The sequence below is a fragment of the Varroa destructor genome, unplaced genomic scaffold (genome assembly GCF_002443255.2).
Source record: "Varroa destructor unplaced genomic scaffold, Vdes_3.0 BEIS01000003.1, whole genome shotgun sequence".
In the NCBI taxonomy this organism is placed as follows: domain Eukaryota; kingdom Metazoa; phylum Arthropoda; class Arachnida; order Mesostigmata; family Varroidae; genus Varroa; species Varroa destructor.
This window is the reverse complement of record NW_019211456.1, coordinates 32,929,785-32,948,515: the sequence shown is the minus strand read 5'-3', so window position 1 is coordinate 32,948,515 and position 18,731 is coordinate 32,929,785. Positions and strand designations below refer to the sequence as shown.

At 43.0% G+C, this 18,731-nt stretch overlaps 2 protein-coding genes across 21 annotated transcripts in view; one reads left to right on the top strand and one right to left on the bottom strand.

The window, feature by feature from the left end:
• The window catches only part of LOC111247409 (metabotropic glutamate receptor 5-like), a 302,423-nt gene that overhangs the window by 149,615 nt on the left and 134,077 nt on the right, over positions 1-18,731 (top strand). For 18 of the 19 annotated variants that reach the window (XM_086983471.1, XM_086983477.1, XM_086983469.1 and 15 more), the window contains 3 exons: positions 488-1,239; positions 1,443-1,656; positions 6,364-6,737. In XM_086983471.1, the coding sequence (XP_086839597.1) occupies positions 522-1,239; positions 1,443-1,656; positions 6,364-6,737 (1,306 nt within the window). In that variant the 5' untranslated portion in view covers positions 488-521. Of the gene's footprint in view, positions 1-487; positions 1,240-1,442; positions 1,657-6,363; positions 6,738-10,779; positions 10,908-18,731 lie in introns of those variants that run through there. The other variant, XM_086983484.1, reaches the window with a different exon arrangement.
• LOC111247412 (uncharacterized) overlaps positions 9,185-18,731 on the bottom strand; it is a 21,929-nt gene continuing 12,382 nt past the window's right edge. Inside the window, exons 1-3 of one of the 2 annotated variants that reach the window (XM_086983494.1) lie at positions 11,172-11,279; positions 10,494-10,681; positions 9,185-10,081 (exon numbers count right to left, since the gene is read on the bottom strand). In XM_086983494.1, coding sequence (XP_086839620.1) covers positions 10,014-10,081; positions 10,494-10,681; positions 11,172-11,251 — 336 coding nt within the window. In that variant the 5' untranslated portion in view covers positions 11,252-11,279 and the 3' untranslated portion in view covers positions 9,185-10,013. Of the gene's footprint in view, positions 10,082-10,493; positions 10,682-10,905; positions 11,896-18,731 lie in introns of those variants that run through there. The other variant, XM_086983493.1, reaches the window with a different exon arrangement.

The following is an 18,731-nucleotide window of genomic DNA, read 5'->3' as shown; positions in this document are numbered from 1 at the left end:
GGAGGCTCCGTCATGAGCTTTCCTTAGTATCCTTTGAGTCCTTCAAACCAATAGTGTACACTAGGAAAATACTAGCTCGTAATGTGTATACGAATGTGTTTGTACGTTAGCAAAGATTCCTCGAGCAAGATACAGTTTATTGTATCTCCATTTTTATAATTCGCTATACCTATCTTACTGGCATTTTTACCCCTCCGGTTTTTCATGTAATTAGAATCTCCATTTTCAGGTAACGTAGCGATTCCCGGTGGAGCATTATGCCCCAGTCAGTCTTCCTGTTTAACTATTTTTTAAAATGGCTTATTACACACTGTGCTCTATCAGCACGTGAAATTGTTATAATAAGCGATGATCGCAGCTTTCTTGACTACATCCATAATGTCTATATACACATAGAGTTATAATGTGCTTCTGATTCATGTGCTTCGTTTTTCTTCACATATGGGTCCGTGGCCTCGCATTCGGAAAAACAACGCGGCTTTTCCAGGAAAAATGAATGGTTATGGGCGAGTGGGCGTCTGATGGCGAAGGTGCTGAAGATGATGTCGATGAGGGCATCGGAAACATCGTTGCCGTTGCCCGCTGCTTCGAATGCTTTGAGTTCGGCATTAGTCGGCAGCCACGCCAGACAGTATGTGGCTACAGCCCGGCGCCGGTATCTTGGGCGTGGCGCATTCAGCTGCCTGCAGAAATCTCGATGTCGACGAAGGCGACAATACCAGCATCAACACCAGCAGCAGCAGCCGAAGCAAGGAACCCATCAATGTTTCACTCAGTGGCGCCCGCAGTGGTTTACCCAATGGCCTATCTCAGCTGCTGTCGTCCGCACGATTACAACGGCAACGATTGCAGCGACAGTAGTAGCGAAAATTCAAAACAAAAGCAACAACGGCAACAATAAGAAGAAAAGTACCAACCACGCTTTTTCAAGTTGGAGGCACCAAACGTCGGCGAAGCTTCTCGCAAAGCTATTACTCCATCGTCGCTCGTCAACAACCCGGCTCCGAAGGACGGCGGGCAACAGCCGACGACGTAACGGCATTACGACGGCGAAGACTACGACTGCGACGAAAAACAACAGCAGAACAGGCAATACCAGCAACGGCTCTTGCTGCTACGGCAATTACAACAAGAACACCCTGACAGCGTTCGGTCTATTCCGGATAACCTTTTTCACTGCCCTGCTGGCTTCGCAGACCTCGTCCTCTATGGCGAACAGAAGTCCGCAGAAACTTATCGGTAAGCTATATAGTTATATGTGATTGCTAGTCTCGTGTACTATGACCGCAGTCTGGCTGACCATTAGGGACTTATAACAGTATTATGCTATAGAGCGTATGTAGAGAAATTATATAGAATTGGGAAAACGGATGGCACGAGGCGAAATGCACGCGGTCACTTTTTCTCAATTGCTGCCTCATGCGGTGAATACTTACTTTCAGGCACGGCCACTGGTGACGTAACGATCGGCGCGCTATTTCCAATTCGCGAAGCTCCAGATGCCAAAAACGCTCAGACGCGAACCTGTGGAGTAATTCGCGAACAGTACGGTATTCATCGCGTAGAAGCAGCGTTTCAGACGCTCGACGAGATCAACAATAACCCCAGACTGCTTCCGAATATCACACTAGGCATCGAAATCCGCGATTCTTGCTGGTCAGTGCAATAGAAAATGCCTGCGTTAGAGTATCTAGACTAGCTAAGCAGATAAACGCTGTTGCTACGTTTAGTTTTTAAATGAAACAATACTTTATTAAAGCATTAACTTAGGCTCACATATAAAAGTCTGTATGAACTATAAGCACCTATTTGATTAGATGGCCTAATAGTACATTTGCAATTCGGGTGTACGTGCTCGCTATCGATCTGCAACCTGGCGCATGTTTACGTAACAAACATTTTCCTTCATAGCGGTACTAATAGAACTGCCTCAGTTCGATAGGCATCTGATCGAGTTGGAACGAATGATTAGAAAACAGAGTCCCATTTCGGAAGTAGGCTCGTATAAATAGCCATTAGTAGATTGTCCTGTTTTTTTTTACTTGGGACAAGACTGCAAGGCAAATTAGGAGGGCAAAATAGCTTCTCACATACAAAGCACGTAGACAGGAGCGACTATTGCACTCAGAATGCTACTAGGAATTGACAATGGACTGCCCATAGACTGCTGCAGACGGTATATGACAGTGGGGTGACATACCGTTTGGCTATTTTTTAGAACGGAAAAAGGCGGGACGTAATTTGCTATCTGCTTGATAATTTAACGCTATGGTTAACTAAGCTGCAGCTGTATCCTGCGGCCGTAAAGTGCATAGATACTAGAGAACTGGTGAAGATTTGCCTCTAATAATAACGGACGATTGACAAGTTACATACACAAGGAATGCCTAATTCGCACAACATGAGCCCCAGTATAATGGCAACGATAAACTTAAACGCCCTAGGCTGTCACTCTTTCGTTGGCGGCATTCGTACTAACTATAAACTACAACCCAGGCATTGAAGAACTTAACAACAATCGATAAAAGCCACAGTTAAATTCCGTGCGCATGAGAATGAACGTGTAAATTTATTAGTAACTTCAGGAATTTGTCTGTGACATTTAAGTGAGAGGCCGATAATATCATTTAACTACTCTAATTGGCAAGTTGAATGAAATTCACTGATTACCGAAACTGCATTTGTCAACCATTGCGTTACCGTGCTCGGAAATGATGTTTGTCTTTTTCTAAATTTGACTTCATTTTGGTAAACAGTTACCATGGACAACGTTATCATGAAACGATTGCAAAGATGTTAGTACGGACATTAGTAGATTATCGATCAATCTGTAATCCGTTCTGTTCCGACATGAAGTACCTTTCGGTTCGAACGATCTCTTCTGTGCCTTCCCTGCAAAACACCCACACGTATTTTATATCTGGCACCATCCCACGCGGGTGTTTCGCCAATCGCGTCGTTTGAAGCGGCTTGCTGGATAGAGAATACAAAAGTATACGGGGAAGCTGCGGTCGAACCTAATAAGTTTTGGAATACGAATCGATAGATGTACACCGCATTCACGCTATGGCTATGGAACTGTAGTAACCAGCTACACACGAATAAGCACAAACCTGACGGGGCATCCATATCCTCTGCACTGCTTTTCATTTGTCCAAATTCAACTTAATCAGGCTTCTATTGTGGAAGGTTATCGTCATCCATGTAGCCAGGCGATATTTCAGTTAGTATCTAGTTAGGTTATATAGATTTTGACTGGCACTAAGCACACTAACTCTACTACGTCTAGGATAAAGGATCAAAGATGGCTAAATTGTGTTCTTTATATGGTCGTAAATACAAGACAAGCAACGATTTCAATCGGTTCTGTTTTGTAGTGGTACTGAGAGAAAATCTATTGATCTCCGCTTTTCTCGTGCGGCTGTTCCGTTAGAAGCTAATCATTCTCATCAGTGTCCATTGATTGTTAGTTCATACCGTTCCCGCCATCTGATATCCCCAACAAGCGCCCTTCAATATGAGTATAGCAATGGGTTTTTTTTCTCTGACTCATGGACAACGTACACAACTGGTAGTGACTGGTAAATAATTGGGTAAGGTGAGATATTTGATGGTAATGTTTTTCCTTTGTTACAATCGGCTCAATATTTTTTCCATTGTCTTTCTGTATTTAAGCAATGGGTGTCGATAGTGCCCGGGTTATCGTTTGTCGACCCAAGGGACTTGAAGAAAAGTGCCAAGTGGGGATAGCTTTGGCCCCCCTTCCCCCCGTATTGCCTGACGTAGTTCTCTTTTCTACTGTTGCTATTTAGGAACGTCATATACTTTGTACGAGATGCGTATGGCAGTATAGCATTTTTCTTTTTTGTAGAAGTGGTAAATGCATTGCCCACAGACGTGTTAAACTACTAACTGTTATCAGGTCAACCATAGTTAAAATGGCTAATCATTGTACTTATATGCGCTTTGGTAAAGGACAGTCGTCGTTAACCGACGAGATTTATCAGCGTGTCATTTTGATATGGGTCGGCGTACCTAAGGGATCTGGTCATGTGCCCATCGTAGGGACAGTGAAAAGGTTGAAAACACGGAAATGCTGTTGAGCGCATTTGCTGTACTGTTCCGGTACAGGGCATATGCTTATTAAGAATGCTATAAGACGAGGCACACTCGATAAACAGTATTATAAATATACTGACTTTTTCTTATTTAATACATTTCAATCATCAATATTTGGACTGTCACCGGCTCGAAACATCGTAGACAGAGTCGCAAATTGAACAAGTCTATGGTTATATTTCAATGCTCTAACTATATATTGCCATGTGCTATTTACAAAAATATCACATTTTTCAAGGGACTTGTCTTAGCGAAGGTTTATTTCCTGCCAAGACCTTGCGAAAAAAAAAAAAAAAAATGAACGAGCTGTCTTTTGAAAGTCGACACACCCCCAAAAGTAATTTTCTTGTTTTTGTTGTCTAAGGAGACAACGAGCGGTAATGAGAGATTAGTATAATGCGTTCGGTATACTTGCCAAGGTACAACAGGTGTTGTGGTTTGATGTGTTGACAATTTCAATTCATTGTCGATGAATCGATAGTTGATGAGTCAAGGACACTTGCTTATTTATACCGCTGGCTTGGCTAGATATGTTGTTTGTATAGGTAAGTGTTGAGTAAGTTCCTGACCATGACTGACAATGTTCGTCGTTGTACTATCCGATTCCACAAAAACTTTGATCCCAGACATTCCCTATATTGAAGATATCCTCGGCCGCTTTTTCTGTTGCGAATATTCATGTTGGTGTGAAAGTTTTTTGTGTTCACCAGCGGCGGCCGTAGGGCAAAAAAGCCCTGTCTTTTTCGTAAAGGAGAAAGATCATGGGCATCCATAGCTAGCTGTATTATCAATGATTCGTTGGACCCTACTCAGTAGCAACTTTTTTGACCCTCCTTTTCGACTCTGCTCTTTGGGTGCTATGCTACAGTTTTCTGCGAAAAGCTATCACGAAAGCCTACTTTCGCTTTTACTCTGACCCCCGTCTCATTATGTGTAAAAAAAAAAAGAACGGGATGAAGGTCGAGACGAGGGTGAAAGTGGAATGGATCGTTGGTCGTATTTCCCTGTTAGTACCCAATACGACTAATATTAGCTCACTGACCAGCCAACAGCAGACGCAGCGGCAACGTAAAAGAAAGCGATTAAAAATTCGCTTTTTTGTCACGCGTTTTTACCCTGAGCATCGGAGTTTTGAGCAGTGGCGTCAAATATTTCCAGGACGATGGCAGCGATGTTTTAGTGCGAACGAGCGCGTCGTTTTCTACCCTTTCGGCTTTTAAAAGAAACGTCTACAATTTTTTCTGTATAGTAGGTCGGGCTCTATTAGTGCATAGAATGTCTACTACCATAGTTACGACGCACCGCTGAAATTTCCCTAGGGAGTTTACTGATTAATTAAATGTAGAGCTGTTACACATGCCATGAAGTTATCCTGCTCTATGTTTGTAAGTAATTTAACTTAGTCATTGTTCACGCCATGGCTGGAATACGGCATGGATGGTAGAGGGACCTAGATAAATAGGCACATATCAGCTTATCGTCCTTGGCAAATGCGCTTGCATATACCGGCTATCTGTCTTTGCGTCTTGTACGCGTATCTGCGTTGTTCTAACTAGAGCTTGCAACGTGCTGTGACTAGCGCGGTATGGAGATTAAAAAGCCATGGGTATACGATACGATCGTACACCTATACGTATTTGTAAGTATTTGTTTTTACTGTTTCAGTTGTAAGTAAAAGTTGCTGAGTGGAATAAAATCATAATAACTTGTTGTGCGGTGTCTCAGATAGCTAGTTTAGTTTTGAGAGATGCATGCATTTCCTTACGACTATTACCATGACCAGCTGTTGCCCGTCGGCAGTTATATTATAGATGGATTTCTGTGGGATACTGTTTATATTAAAACCTATTATGGAAACAGAGCAGACCTTTTCAAGCTCGTGCTTTAAAATTGAATAATGGACGACGCATACAGTCATACTGGAAAAAGAGTAGACTAGATTCTTAGTTAGAGTATCTCCACATCGAGGAAAGCTGATTAATCGCTGCCCCACGCAGATCACTGGAAACTTACTGAGAATGATTAGAAGAGTCAGAAATGGACTCGATCTTCTCGCAACGATTATATGGCAACGCTAAACTTAAATTTAAATAGTTTAAACTTTACTATGTGCCCGATGGGACGGGACGGGACGTCAGCGTGATATGCAAAAACTCAGTCACCTCTATTTGATTTCTGGCACGGTGCGAACATGACGAAGCTCCTATTAAGTTGTCTTGCAATTTTTCGCTTGCACACGTTCAGGTATTCTCCAACGGCTCTTGAGCAAAGCATCGAATTTATTCGTGACACGATCGCCATGCGGGATGATGCCAACACGTCGACGTCTGCAGGAGGGGCCACTACCGAGCAGTGCCACCGTGGGGCCAAGAATACCAAAAACATTGTGGGCATTATCGGGCCCGGCTCATCTGCTGTAACCATACAGGTACAAAATCTACTGCAGCTATTCAACATCCCACAAATTGGCTACTCAGCAACGTCGCGAGAGCTTAGCCGAAAAGACTTCTACAAATATTTTTTGCGGGTCGTACCGTCTGACGAATTTCAAGCCAAGCTAATGGTCGACGTCTTGCTCAAATTTAATTGGACCTATGTCATAACGATCAACACTGAAGGTGAGTGGAATATAATATGCTATCTTGAACGCATGCTGAGCCATACTGAACAGTCTACGCAATCTGTGACTCATGCGTAATACTGTATTTTATTATACATGATATATAACAAATTGAAGTAATGCCAGCGCCGCTTTTTCCATGAATCGCTCGGGTTTTATAGTTAAATCTGTGGCAAGAGGCAGCTAGCGGAATGTCCCGAAAAAAGGGTCGAATGTAAAATGTAGGATCTGAAATAGTGTGTTCTCTGACCGAGCTTAATTTCTACTTTTGTTATACAGCAGCGTAACCTCTCGTCTACGTGGCTTTTGTCATAACATCGACTTTTTTGCTATTAGTTCACCGAAAGAACTTCGAGCGGATTATCTTTCTAGCATTGCTTTATATTTACCATTAATGTTCAATATCATACGGCTCAATTACTTGACAGGTTCATAAGGTTAGCAAAAAAACCAAAACGTTGACATCACCTTTAATTTAAACTAATGACGAATTGGACATTGTACAAATAATATAGGTAACCCAACCAATTAGGCCAGGTGAAAAAAGCTATAATCAATTATTTACCTTTATAGCAGCTATCCTGCAATAGTAAAAGCATGCCAGCGAAACGTACCCTAATATTTAAGAGGGAAAAAACATTGCGTCTCTGTGTGTTTGAAGAAGGATTGTATTTCTCCTAGTTGTAAAGTGTATCACCGTTTTTGAATCACCGCTGCAGCTCTCACAAACGTCGTTGTCGTTTGTTTACGTACGATACCATATATGTCTCGAAAAAATCACAGTCATGTGGCTCTTCTCACAGCTATGGGCTACAAAGAGGACCGGGTGCTGCCGTTGCAGCCTTACAAAGTACCAAGTTCTATAATTAACAAATATAAACGGCTGAATCTGTACAGTAAATAAAAATGTGCCCAGAAGAGATTCTCCTTAGGCGAGAAGACAGACAAAGGCTCCTGCATTGATGAATATCGCGCATCTTTTACATTACGCGCCTGACCTGAGTATGACGGCTATTAGGACTGCCTGACCGCTGTAAACACGGATAATATAGGACAAAGGGCGTCTGCCTTTAATCAGCCTATACATATACATGCAGTTTCGACAACAGTCTACACATGCGGTGGCTCGAAAAGCACTTCGATACTGACGGAGGTGCCTGTTCAGGTTCTCAGTTCGACAATTCTATATTCAGTGATTATTGTATAGACCACCGGATACAAGAAGATATCGTATAATCACACCAAATCAAAGTTGAATTTTTATTCCTTCGTTTTATACAACATCGGAGTTCGATAGAAAGCTGACTTTAGTTTTAAGACGTTAATCTACTGGTTGTGTGAACAATGCTATGGCTGCATTTCAAATGCAGAGGGTGGGTATTTTCAATACGTTTAGTCGTCTGCTGCTGCTGACCTCCGACAATGAAAACATGAATAAATTAGCGTATAAACCGCACTACCTCGAGCTTCCGCAATGCGAGGTGGGAACGAGACAAAGCTTGAGGAATACGTGGGAAGGTTGTGGGGAGTACGGGCATTCCAAAAGAAACTTCAGAGCCAAAGTTGTTAGGCACCCGAGGCCGGTGGTCAATCAAAAATATTAAGGCAATAGTTTTGTGATTATGAAAGCGGTTAGGAATCGGAAGGCAAACGTTCTAGAATGCGCTAAATCATTAGTGGGGTCAACACACAGGTGCTGCGCAATACGGTCTCTCTGTAACAAGCTATCGATTCTTGATGAGGTGGATGATCACAAACGGTGCGCCCTGTACCGTTGCAACTCAGACTGGCGTATTTTTTTTCGAAAATGCTAAAGTCTTCGTTGGCTTCAACTCTAAGTCTCTCTAAAACTCTTGTGAATGAAATCCACCTTGTCAAATATGCTCGCCCTACATTTTTATAGGTGTATGTAGATCTTATGTAGATCATTTTTATAACTGAGCTGCAATATCAATCACGCGAAACCTTCGTCCGCGATTTGGATTTGCCTGTAGTATGCCGAGCAAAAACATAGCTTAGGCGAGTGGCTGGTATTGTCGCTTGTTTGTTCGACGCATTTTCCACTAAACTGAAGGATACAGAGATGATAGTGCATTCTATTCTTTCTTAATTAATTGCCTTCTGCCGTCATACTCAATTTACAATAGCCAAAAAGCAGAACATGCTTTTCTTAAATTTATTTTAGAGCACACACAAGCCGACGTTTATCAATAATGGCGTCAAACTTTATAGACCTAACACTTACAAACGCTTCTAGTGGCGCCATCTGGTATGCATACTTGATCAATATTGAAACGTATCGACAAATGTTTATTGGGAAATGTATCCAAACGAGTCAGAGAATATCGACGTCCCTGGAAAAGATGAACTTCCACTGAAGCCGGTCAGACAAGAAGTATCCATAAGTGAAAATTCGCATGAACTCCACAACCATGATCATTGATTTATTTGGCCAATTTCAAAAAACAAACTTTTTGTGTACAAATGAATTAATTGTGCATCTTATAGGTTGTCAACATATGGTGGCTAAAATATTTCCTTATACATACATGGGTCATATTGGTTAGAAATTTGAAAATAAACACAATTTGAAAAAATTTGCTGCATAGCGTTTTGATGTTATGCAATAGTTGGCCCGTAGGAATCTTGAAAGAAGGCAGCCAGTTGTTCTTCTACCAGACTGTACCGGCCCTCGATGAAACGGCCATTACCGTGTCACGAATCCTTTTTATAACGTATCATAAACATTTATGGTGCCTAATAGGAACCTAACGGTTAGCACCAAAATAAGGTCCAGCAGAACCAACTGCCCTTACTCGAGCCTCGCTAAAGCCGTTTTGGTCTTTCCGGTCTTTCCACAATACGTCGAGAATCTGGGTCGTTTAACGTGGCAATTTCCTAGTATGCTTGGAGTCTCCGGCCGCCGATCCTCCCGAGCTTATACGCCATCTTCCGGCTTTTGTTCAATACGAAGAACGCATAGCTGCCGCTTGTTTCGCAAACGACTCGTATCATTCAAGGTGACAGATTGCGTTCCATGACAGTATCGTACATCGCAAGTGCAGAAACGGACTCTTCTTTACACAGTGAAATTATAATAATGAGCCACAATGTAGTTACTTGTACGTTATAAATGAGGCATTGATTTCGGTATGATGCAAGAAACCAAAATCCACCTACGACATGTCTGCTTTCTCCAATAAAACGGTTTCGTCGTCAAGTTGTGATCAATGCTGATTTTTACCAGCGTTTTTAACTACGATAGTCACGAGTGTTACCAGACGGCCACATCTGATGTCATGCTATCGGGCTGTTCTGAACGCCAAATCGACATCAAATAGCCTGCAATGATATTAGTGAATTGAGTCGGAGAGCACGGATCTTTTTTACCACTGACTTCCACACGATTGTTGTGTCCCAACAGAACGTTGTAGTGCGCGTAAGATAAATGATCAAGTCGACGGTGACAACATAGGTTTTCCATACAGCTTCGCATGCCGCTACTATTACTATTATAACTGCTACTCTGACTAGTACTGTGAACACGACCAGCTTTCCCAGTCCCTCCAGTATCTCATTCGAAGTCGTTCCTAGAGCTGCCGTAGTCTCGTCTTTTCTTCTAGAAGAGGCCAGGATTGATGAGCTCTTACGCTCGGGTCCGATCATGCTATTCTCAGATGCGCCGTCATCCGCAGGCCACCGTCATTCTTATCGATCGATAACATGATCGCTACATTTATATTCGTCAACTAACCTTTCTCGTTGCATGTCTTCTCGGTTTCAAATCCGTGTGGCGAACGTATACTTAGGAGCAAGAGAATGCGCTGCACAAAAACCTCGTTGTTTGGCGACGTTTGTATCGCCGCCGCCGCCGCCATCGCCACAGCCGTCGCGACACCCGCCGTCCAGCAATAAAACAAGCCCACAACGGCTGGTACGAAGCTGCAGAAGCACAAGCACAGCAGGGGATACAGCATTGAGACACATATCCCTGGAAGCGAAGTGTCGAAGTCGACACGAATCCGGCAAAACAATATAGAGAAAGACTGAACTCCAGGGTGCATGCGATGCATTGAATTTCGCTATTGGCTGGACCGGACGATGTTTGTTTTTTTTTGGGCGATCATAACCCCTTGCTAGCTAAGTGACATGGGGAAATGGTGGATAGGTAAGTTGTTTTCCAGCCATGTAGAGGAATCTTTACTAAAGATTTTTTTACATGGACCGAGCTCGGAGTAATGCAAATGCAAAACACATACATCATTAGAAATCTGCATTCCTACAAGGTCGTTTCATGCAAAAAAATGTTTAGCATATATAATAGATGTATACATATTCCCGTCTATGTAATTCTGCGACGCCTGCTTCACTGTCCGAAACGGAACCTTTCCCTCGGCTTTTGAGATCGCATTCGAGAGGCATACGAACGCACCTCGACCTTCTGCACAACCGTTGAACGATGGTAACGGTTGTTCCAATGTCGAATCTCTTCACAGCTAAAGTAACTATCATAGGCCTCAGACTTGCAGCTTTCCTCCGTACTCGAACTGAATAGACTTTCAGCCTCGACGACTTGCTCTTCTTTCATTGCAACCAATTACACTGATAACGTGCTGCAGAGGCAACACCTCGTCCCCGTATAGCGACAATGACGGAAATGCTTAGGATTATTGGTAAGGGTGGTAACAAGTATATATGAATGCGTGGGGTAGGAAATGATACGTCATGATCCTACAAGATGAATATAATAGCAGCTGGTTTATTTCTGGGTAACTGTTATATTCAACTTGTATTATGATGTTATCATTGAACTGATTTCTGTGCAGCAATCTGGTTGTCGCCAGTGCAGTATATGCATGTATATGCAGTACATGCGGCCAACGCCTTTTAACCGCGTGGTCATACCTATTCGGAATATATTCAAGTTGGCTAAAAGAATTTCTATTGGTACGCGTTCGTCTGTGGTGTGGTTAAGTCGTAAAACGACCGAACGACAAAAGGTAACCGGTTGGGTGATGATTATCGCGAAGCGGGTATCGTTGACCGAGAGGAAGTGCTGGAGAAGCAGGAAATCTTGCAAGCGTAGATCCTGAAAAGAGCAAAACTTTCAAACGACCCCATAACAGACCCCACCGGGCTCAGTTGGCTTCCAGGGCCTGTAAGCGAATTGAAAAGAACAACAGAAAAGGGCTATGTGGTGGCAACTGAGTAGGGCAGAATTCTTCGGTATTTCCTTATATGAAATAGATTCAAGTAGTGTATAGATATACCGTTTTTAGCTCTGGCTTGACTTTCGCTGTCCTCTCTCCCTTCAAACATTCTGATAGATCAACGAAAGCAAACAATATAAAAAAAAGGAAGTAAGCAAAACGCAGTGGGTGGCATCTGTTTTCGTCACTGCCATCGCTCACCGTCCAGGCTCGCTTGAGACGCCTCGAAGCAACTGCCATGGGTTTGGAGCAGCGGAGGAGGCCTCAAAACCGGAGCAGCTTCGAAGACCAACTATATGAGTTAGTTGGCCTACCTATCTCTACATATGCTTATGTATATATATGTGTGTATATATACTCATTTTTTTGACGTCAAAAAAAAATTATTGACGTTAAGAAAATTTTCCCTTTTTGCTTGTTAGTGTAGATTTCTCATCTGCGGAAAACAATGTCCCAATGAAACGGTTTGGTTACTACTCCCAGCATTTTTATGCTCCCGGCTGCCTAACGCTTTCTAACTCCATATTATATGATAAAAACGACGGAAACAAAGATTTAGAGATTTTGAACATATCAGCTGTTACGAAACAGCTAATGCTGCTTAACAGCTGACGGGGCTGGTTCAGAAGATATGAAATACACAGGAAGTGCGATAAGCTTGAAAGTAAGATATTTTAAAACCATACCCTAACTTTACCGCTTCGTCAGGTCCCGTTCGCGATATATCATCCGGTCGGGTTCCGCTTGCCTGATTCGGTGTTCTGTTATTTTTGTGACCTGGCAGGCTAATTGTGCACCTGAACCCAAGGACGACCGGGAAATCGGGGACAGGACAGCTAAAAGGGTACAAAGTGGCCCGTTTTTCCATCCTCAGCTACTAGTCGATGGGTAGGAAGACGTCGAGTACTAGTAACAGAGAAGGAATTCAACATAAACGAGGAAAAAGTCGTCGGAGCGAAAGTGGGGGAGGGGGCACGCAGTCATTTGTTGACATGTTGACCCTGCCTGATCGTGTGCGCACGTGTGAGTATAACCGTCGGCGCAGCGTAAAACATGAGCTTCATACGTACGTATATAGGGGTGGGCTAGAGACAATTCGCGAGGTTGTGTCATGGGGGACCTAGGTCAAGCCGTGTCCATTGACAATTCTGTCCAGCTCTGTGCAGCACCAGCATGACATATTTATTCAACTTACATACAAGGACACAGAATGCAAGATTAGTCTCTCTCAGATAATAAGCTGGTTAACGGTAAACAGAAAAATCATTTTTGAAGATTAGACTCCAGAGACTGTTGCAATGATGGTTTTGTCGTGTCTCACTTTCTTTTCTTGTCCCTTGCAGGGTAGTTCTCGGTCATGCCATTTTCACTCTTTAATCAGCGGATAAGTTTATTAGAGAATATAAAAAGCTACTCATGCAACCCGTATTAAAGCCACGTCTCTGTTTTTCGTATCTCTTTACAGAAGATAAATAACAAAAACTAACCACAGTGTACAATATTTAAGGGGAAGACGCCTGTTATTTACAATGTTGGTGCGTACCAAAAAACACACAAGGTCGACTGAACACAAATAAAACAAACAAAATAATAAAACAAACATATATTAGAAGACTGTCGAATAAATAGAGCAGTGTGTTTTACTTTTTTTTTTTCTTTATCTTACCTTTAAAATATATTATGGAATAGGCGAAGATGGTACTAGCGATTACGTTGCACGTGTTGAGATCAAGGTAGCATAATCGGAAGACGCACGTTTTCGTCCGTTCCTTTAGTAATTAAAAGAAGTTCATAGGTGCACCATAACCGACTTCCAAGCTAGCCCGCCGATTCACATACTTAGTGTGCCCGGCCGACACAAAAGCAGCTCTGCTAATGTTAGTCGTGGCCTAAAGCGACGTTTCGCTCTTGCACGGATCGTTCCCTCTATGACTTTCCTTTCAACTGAAGCTTACCACTTTAGCTTCATGTAAAAAGAGAAAATTTCCCGTGGGAGTTCACATTTGCACAGGAAGAAGGAAAGACAATTAGGGGATCTAGTTGGAAGCGAGTATTTTGCGCAAGCCAACAAGAGAATAGTTGAAAATGCCAGTAGATACTACTAGCGCCACTAACAAGCGATAAGAAAACATTCCAGCTTGCGAGGACTCTGCGCGCATATGGCCTTCGGAAATTACGGTGCGGGATATTGCATGGAATATGCAGTCTGCTATTTCAACCACTACTGCAGGCTCCTATGACATTAGCTAGAGTGAGCTGGTTCAGTTATGCTACGATTACCAGGCTCTAGATGAAGACCGCGTGTAATACTGTTGGTGGTATGCGATAGTTGAAAGCTTCGTTTAGAAAAGGGGTCTATTGTTTACAAGATGCATTTACATGAACCGCAGACGGTTTGTGCTTAGCTAGATAAGCGGTAGATTAGAGCGGTTTGCCCTAACCCCTCGTGGAAATTGTCGACCAGTTTGGGTAACTGATACTCCTCTTAGTTTGTTGGCAGAATAGGATTAGTTCTGCATCTAGTGTACCCTCGCAAAGGTGAAAAACCCATGTTGTTCAGCCGTTCTGCATAAATATGTATTAATCAGACATGCGATGTTACACAGACACGGAAACGGTCCATAGCTTGTGAAGGGATCTGCTCACGTAAGTGCGCATAAACTAGATGTAGAATCGCAGTTGCGCCTTTATTCATATTAGAAAGCGCTGCCACCTTTAGGAATCATACAGATTTATATTAGAATTTACGGGTGACTCTCGTAGCAAACGTAGCAACAGCGGTAGCGTTCCCTATCCAACAAAATAAGACAAGATGGCTTCCGTTTCGGAAGTAGAACCCAACAGTGTTTTTCGAGAAAAGACCTGTTCACATGTAGTTCTTGTTCCTGCCTTGTCGTGTACTTTTGGCTTTTGCTTTTCACGTTGTTCCTCACACGGATACGACGCACCATTGGCTGCTTCTTTTGTCCCATTACATACATAGATACCTAAAAGTGGTTGACGTAGCCAAATTGCACAAGAACACCCGAGCCATTTGTTAGCGCTTGAATGCAAAGCTGTGCCGTTTCAACTGCGGAATATCAGAAATAGAAAATTTAGCTACCCAACTTGACATGCTATCTTTCTGGGAAGAGCTTTTAAGGGGACGTATTTGTAAGGGACGATCTGATGTCTTCACACTTTCGACATTGCTGTTGTCCAAGCGCTCGTTTTTTAAAACATTACCATTCTACAAAGGTCAGATTTTATGGCTGAGTTAGCCCAGTATCAGTCATTGAAGTGTCACAGTCTCTCAGGGTATGTGCAAATCAAAGTTATAACAAATCACCGATCAACTACGAAAATCGCCAACAAAAGGAGTATTCAAAAACAGCTGATGTATTGATCTTTTATGTATGCATAGAGCACGGGCATTAACACAATGTATTGTTTTCCGTAGATCATGTAGTGTCATACTAGGGCACAGTTTACTTATTCTAATTTGCATTTGTCTGTGATCTTGACATTAGTTAATAGCGGCGGGAATACCAGTTACCCACTGTGCAACGGGGCTAGAGCCACGCTGGTGCGTGCTGGAATACTAATAGAACTGATAACTTAGTAAAAGGCCGAGTGCGGCCGGTTACGCCTTCGCTGCGACATACAAGGTTAGTTTCTTTCTGCAAGAAATGTCTCACGATGACTAGCTGTCACCGAGCGAATGAGCGGCGAAGTCTGGCGAGGATTAGGGGCATGGAGAATGCAAGGCAGACTGTCTAAAGCGAGAATAAGCCCTGTAAAAACAACAGAAGCGACCAGCTTCTGGTCGAGTGTTGCTTGCTTGAGAATGGGGTTACGGAGAAGGATATTATTTTTGTCATAAGTGTCTTCACTTCGAGCCAATTGCTGAATCGCTCTAGCTTCCGATTCGTGTTGTTGCTGTTAGTGAAGACAATCCCAGATAACGTTACACGCCTCAATACAGAGCATTGTCGCCTACAGCAAAAGGGCCATGCCTTGATATTCTTTTGCACGAAAAACCAACCAACCGCCCCGTGTAACTGACTGCCAGCTCTGTGAACGACACCGGCGCCGATGCCAACGGCCGCGAAGAGAGGAAGAATTTGTCGTTCCTGTGCCCGGATGTATGTGGCACCCTGTTGCACTGTCTCGGAGTATCCTTGTACGACTTGCACGACTAAAGCGGTCGCGAAGACAGCAGTCTTTTCGCCAATGTATCAGACTTGCCACGCCCCATATCGCTTCGTTACGATGACGACAATGCCAACAAAATGCATACCTACTTCCTCCGCGGTATAGTGTGTCGTGTTTAGCGGCGTTGAGTGTAACGGAAAGAAACGAAAGCGCTGCTAGGATAGTCGGCTTTCCCTGTCACAAGCTGAGTAGCGAAACTAGTAGTAGCAGCTCTTGCCTCTATGATCCTTTATCAGTTGAAAAGCTTTTCTCCGCCTGTGCTACACAAATCATCTTCCCTGCCTGCTTGTGTGCCGCTGCTACTGTCACCCCTTTGCAGGAACCAAAACAAAGGTTCGACACGTTGACGCAACGACGATAGGCATTTGACTCAAGGACAAGTAGGCTGTGGAACGATGAAATTCTGATAACAGATTTGCTATTGCGCATTATTTTTCAGTGAGGTTTCGTTGCCTTGGGAAGAGAGTTAGCTTTCGTCGGAGTTGAAAAACACATTTAAAGAGCACCGTTATTAACAATCAAGTGTTCAGTTAGCATGTCTATATTAAATATTTTATTATACTGAGCGTTAAACACAGCTTCAGGCAGTTGGCTGCTTCCGCCAAGAAACGGAGTACGCCAATATTTACTTTTAAATCTAGACCACTTCATATGTTTCCATGCATATACGTTAATAGTAAACAATCCATAAGACGATTACAAATATAGCGTAAATTATGAAGCACTGCACGTAGCGCTATAACTATAGATATTATAAACATTTATTATTATTATATTGCTAATATAAGGCAAATATGTTCATGTAAATTGTACTGATAGGGGATATTGCTCCAATATACCGACGTCGATCGATTACCTTTAAGGTCAGAATTTGGCAAGCTATTTGCCTATTTTCTGTTGTAGTAGACTCCTGGTACTGCGTTGAAGGAGCTTGACGGGCATAAAAGGCAGACGTTTCGCATGACCAGTTGTATGTAGCGCTACGTCATTTCTGCACAAATCAGAATATTACCCTAAGAGCTAGCTGGATGCGCTACGGGGCTAAGGGAAGTAACGACAAACACAACAATTTTAAATATATCTAGCTCTATCTAGGCGCGCTGTAACTCTCGCATATTTTCCATTCCTTCCTTTTTTAGTCAGCATGATAACTGTCACGTAACAGGTATATAGCATCATGCAACAACTATACGGTGGTGACAGGATAGAACGATATCATTTATCTGTCTTCTTGTGGACACATTTGCTTAGGGTCTACCTGCTGGTTCAACCACCCATGTATGCGGCAGCTATAATTAAGTAGATATTGACGTCATTCGATGTACGCGGTTGCCGCCGACTTTCCCACTTTCAAAGCCAATCCATATCTTGCCTTTAAAGCGTAGCTAAATCCAGTTGGTCAGCTTGACCAAACAGTTGGTAACGGTGGTGCTGGTAACGTGGTTACATTTGTAAGAAGGTTGCCTTTCGCAGTGCTTGGCCAACAGAGCTCGTTGCCTTTATTTATTAGGGCTGAACTCTACTCGGGGGCTAAATCAGCTAACACTCTTCGGTATAATGAAGGCGACAATGGCGTTTGTAGGAAGCCAATGCTGGTGTACACGCAACGGAATAGTTACCTATTGCAGGAATAGCAATTTACATTCTGCTGTGGTTCTACTTGTGGATTATCGTATGATTAGCTGCTATCTGGCAACCCTAATTAGCTTTACCTGCCCTTAATAATCGATGTGTTGTCAATGTCACAATTACTAACTATTGACAAGGAAAGCCTCAGTACCCTATACCGGTAAATTCAATGTCGCAATTATGACGAAGCTACCATTCGGTAACTACGAGTTATACGTCTGGCACTAAACTCAGCGACACAATACAACTTTGAAATCCTGCCTGATAGGTCAAATTCAGGCAAGCGTCAGTATTCTCTCGGATCGACGCGGTCGCATCATTTTGCGAAAGGATAAGAAGATCAGAATACCTATTGACGCCTTTTGGAACCAATGGTCATAAAGATGTCAGTTCAGTGAGGCAGCGTTTGAAGTCACAAAAAAGCACCGCGAAAGGACGACAAGATAGAAATCGCGTTGTTGGGCGCAACTGTGTCGTCGATAAAAAAGGGAACTTAGCGAAGCCAAAGGATGGCGAATAGTCCAAGTCGCTAGGTCTGTTCGAGCAGGCGATGCTGCTAATGGCAATACCTTATGACACGCCGGCCATTTCATGGAGCTTCTCCTGCCGTTCCACGCAGAACACAGGATATATGCCACGTTGGCCAGCGGCGATTGGCTGTCGGTATTTCGTGCTTCTTTCTTTTCTACAGCGAGCTAAAGCCATGGTAGCCGTTGTAAAATTTATTTGGCCTTTTTCTTGCCGTCTGGCCAGTCCTTTTTGCTCAAGAGAAACTAGAATGACCTTTCGCCAGCTCGTTAGTGTAGGACCACAAGTTGCAGTAAGCATTCGCGAGTTGCCTGTAGACAAATAGCGTAGCATAGGATAGGGTATGCTGGACAGAGCCATAACGGTGACGATGTTCAACACTCAGGCCTCAGCTAAAATGTCGTTATTTTCCTAAAGTTAGTCAGATATAT